The sequence below is a fragment of the Myotis brandtii genome, unplaced genomic scaffold, assembly GCF_000412655.1.
Source record: "Myotis brandtii unplaced genomic scaffold, ASM41265v1 scaffold561, whole genome shotgun sequence".
Lineage (NCBI taxonomy): Eukaryota > Metazoa > Chordata > Mammalia > Chiroptera > Vespertilionidae > Myotis > Myotis brandtii.
Genome location: NW_005370085.1, coordinates 1,565,310 through 1,568,985, shown reverse-complemented (window position 1 = coordinate 1,568,985; position 3,676 = coordinate 1,565,310). Strand labels below are relative to the sequence as shown.

The window sequence follows — 3,676 nt, the reverse complement described above, 5'->3', positions numbered from 1 at the left end:
TATTGAACATCATAAAAAATAAAGATTTATTTTTTTAAAGTAGTGAAGACATGGGGGGTGGGTAGGGGCTGGGAGGATGGGGGGAAAGGGGGAGAAAGGGGAAATATCTATTATAAATATTAACTATCAACAATAAAAAGTTTACTTAAAAAATAAAAAATAGCCCTAGCCGGGTTGGCCCAGTGGATAGAGCGTCGGCCTGTGGTCTGAATGGTTGCGGGTTCGATTCCGGTCAATGGCACATGCCCGGGTTGCGGGCTCGATCCCCAGTAGGGGGCGTGCAGGAGGCAGCCAATCAATGATTCTTTCTCATCATTGATATTTCTCTCTCTCTCTCCATCTCCCTTCCTCTCTGAAATCAATAAAAATATATTAACAAAAATAAAAATAAGAAATAAAGTATGGCCCTAGCCCCGTGGTCGCAAACTGCAGCTCGCGAGCCACATGCGGCTCTTTGGCCCCTTGAGTGTGGCTCTTCCTAAGCCTTAGGAGTACCCTAATGAAGTTAATAACAATGTACCTACCTATATGGTTTAAGTTTAAAAAATTTGGCTCTCAAAAGAAATTTCAATCGTTGTACTGTTGATATTTGGCTCTGTTGACTAATGAGTTTGCCGACCACTGGGCTAGGCGGTTTGGCTCAGTGGACTGAAGGGCCCCGGGTTCGGTTCTGATCAAGGGCATGTACCTCGGTGGCAGGTTCCCCGGCCCCGGCCCTGGTCGTGCAGGAGGCAACCAATCGATGTGTCTCTCTCACATCGATGTTTCTCTCTCTCTCCCTCCCCCTTCCACTCTCTCTAAAAATCAATGGAAAAATATCCCCAGGTGAGGATTGACAGAAACATGACAAATGAATAAACAAAAAATAACCCTTTAAAAAAAAGAAAGAAAAGGGAAGCCCTGGGAAGGTCGGGAGGGAACCCCGGTCGGGAGCCCCAGGAAGGGCCGGCGGCCGCACCTGCACGTGGAGGTCGGGCTTGCTGTTGAGGAAGTCGAAGAGCCGCTGGTAGTTGAAGAACTGGGCGTCCCACTCCTGGGGCTTGTCGTAGCGGAAGTCGTCGCCCAGCGGCACCAGCAGCACGTTGCTCCGGAAGAGCCGGGACTTCTTGCGGTACTGGTCCAGGAGCAGGGCTGCCCTGGGGGGGTTGGGGGGGTGACAGGATGCTGAGCAGAGCCCCCGAGGCCCCTCTGCAGCACCCCCGTGGGGGTGGGGAGTCCCGGGCCTGCAGGTGCCCGCCTCGGGGGTGGGACCCCGTCCTGGAGCCCACGCTCTCCACAGTGCTGACGGCGGGCGGAGAGCTGCCCTGCTGGGCTGCAGGTATGGCTTCCATCCCCGGGCCCCCCACTCAGCAGACCAGTCCTCCTTCCCTGTGAGCCTCCTTCAAACACACCAAAGGCCCTAACCAGTTTGGCTCAGTGGACAGAGTGTTGGCCTGCGGACTGAAGGGTCCTGAGTTCGATTCCCGCTCAAGGGCACATGCCCGGGTTGCAGGCTCGATCCCCAGTGGGGGGCGTGCAGGAGGCGGCCGATCCATGATTCTCTCTCATCATTGATGTTTCTCTCTCTCTCCCTCTCCCTTTCTCTCTGAAATCAATGAAATATATATTGAAACATACCAAAGATGTGCCCACCCTCCTCCGTGCAGGGACCCAGTGATGGATACAGGGGACGAGGGGGGGCCGGCCCACAGGGAAGACAGAACCCGCCCTGTTCCGGCTGGCGCTCCCATGGGAGTGGCGTGTGTCTACGTGGGTGTGGCTGGCAGCCCCCATGGTGCTGTCAGTTGCCGTTTCTCCATGCGTGTGGCTCTCAAGGTCTTTTCTCCTCATCCTGAAGTTTCTATTGTTTTCGGAAGCTCAGGGTGGAAACTTACACCTGTGCCTAATAAACCTGAGGTGTCAGATTCGACCCACATCCCAAACTGCTGGGATCCAGACCCTGACACTCCGGCTACCTCTGTCCACCAGTGAGTGAGGCAGCCCCGGAGGGAGGGCCTGCCCTCGGGCTGGACCGTGCCAACCCCAGCTCCGCCTGCACTCGCTGAGTGACCCTGAGCAAGTGCCTTAACCTCTCTGGGCCTCGGTTCCTATGAAATGAGGATAATATCAGTATCCACCATCACACCATTATGAGAAATAAAATAAAGTGAATGAACTAATATTTGCTAGAACACGGGAACCCTGCCTGGCACCTGGTAGGAACTATATGTAAACATTTATTTTCTTTTTCATCCAAGTTACTGGTAAAATCAATAAACAAGCAGGTACCTGTAACATATCATCAAAGCCCCTTTCTCTCTCTTTTTGAAAAAAATATATTTTTATTGATTTTAGAGAGAGAGGAAGGGAGAGGGAGAGAGAGAGAGAGAAACATCAATAAGAGAGAATCATGGATTGGCTGCCTCCTGCACGCCCCCCACTGGGATGGATGGAGCTGTCAACGTGGGCCTGTGCCCTGACCAGGGATCGAACCGGTGACCTCTTGGTTCCTGGGTCAATGCTCAACTGCTGAGCCACACCTGGCCGGGCCCCCTTTCTCTTTTCAGATCAACCTACAAAAATATGGTAGATCGTATTTCAGCGTCGCAGTTCAACCAGCTACTAAGCTACTTAACCGTGCTGGTCAGCTTCTACTTTTCTATTTTGTTTTCAGGAGAGGACTCCTCAAATACCATTTCCCCCTCGTTTACCCACCGAGGAAGCCTTTCAAAGGAGAAAATGAAGTTACTCCGTGACTGGCTTGCTGCACACCTGGGCTGGCACCTGTGGCCCACGGAGGCTGCGCTAAGAAAAATCCTGCCTCATCCTGGCCGGTGTGGCTCAGTGGATAGAGCGTCAGCCTGCAGACACAAGGGTCCCGGGTTCGATTCCGGTCAAGGGCATGTACCTGGGTTGCGGGCACATCCCCAGTAGGAGATGTGCAGGAGGCAGCTGATCGATGTTTCTCTCTCATCGATGTTTCTAACTCTCTATCCCTCTCCCTTCCTCTCTGTAAAAAATCAATAAAATATATTTAAAAAAAAGAAAAAGAAAAGTCCTGCCTCCGCAGCCTGAGCCTCGGTGTTTGTCTGGGAGCCGCAGTTAGGTTTCTGGATCTGGAAACAAAAGACCGCTCGCCCTCCCCCCGGTCACACGTACTCTTACCTCTCGGACATCATGGAAATTGGAGGCTGCACCCCGGAAACCAGTTGGACCTGTTGTATTCTTAAGGCCAGACTGGTTCTGGCTAAATCGCTGTTTCTGATCCCTCTTAACCTGCACTTTCCCAGGGGGCGGATTTCAGCCACAGCGACATTCTAGGGAGCCCCGGGGGATTGTCTCAAAGGGAACGAGCCTGCTTTCTCAGGGGCGGGAGGCTTGGTGGGCGGACCACGAGCACCCCTGAGAGGGGTTCGGGGTTCCTGGGACACGGGGGGTCCGGCTGACTGAGCCAAGAAAAGACGCCCGAGGAGACATCAGGCTGAAGGTCGGAAGGAACTGTACCGATCTGAGAATTATTCACCCGTGGGTCAGCCACGCGGCTCTGACAGTTTGCGAGGGCGGGAAAACGTGCTCATTTAGGAAGTAAGACCACGCGGGAAAGGCGGGTCCTTAGAAACACTCCGTTCTCCAGGGAGACTCGTCAGGGAGCTGCCGCCAAAGTGGCCGCGGGCCTGACGCACCCCCCACCCCGCTC

General features: G+C 53.6%; 1 protein-coding gene across 1 annotated transcript in view; it reads right to left on the bottom strand.

The window, feature by feature from the left end:
- MAN2A2 (mannosidase, alpha, class 2A, member 2) overlaps nucleotides 1-3,676 on the bottom strand; it is a 14,947-nt gene that overhangs the window by 4,932 nt on the left and 6,339 nt on the right. Inside the window, exon 6 of the mRNA XM_014549593.1 lies at nucleotides 947-1,379. Within this exon, the coding sequence (XP_014405079.1) occupies nucleotides 947-1,379 (433 nt within the window). The remainder of the gene's footprint in view (nucleotides 1-946; nucleotides 1,380-3,676) is intronic.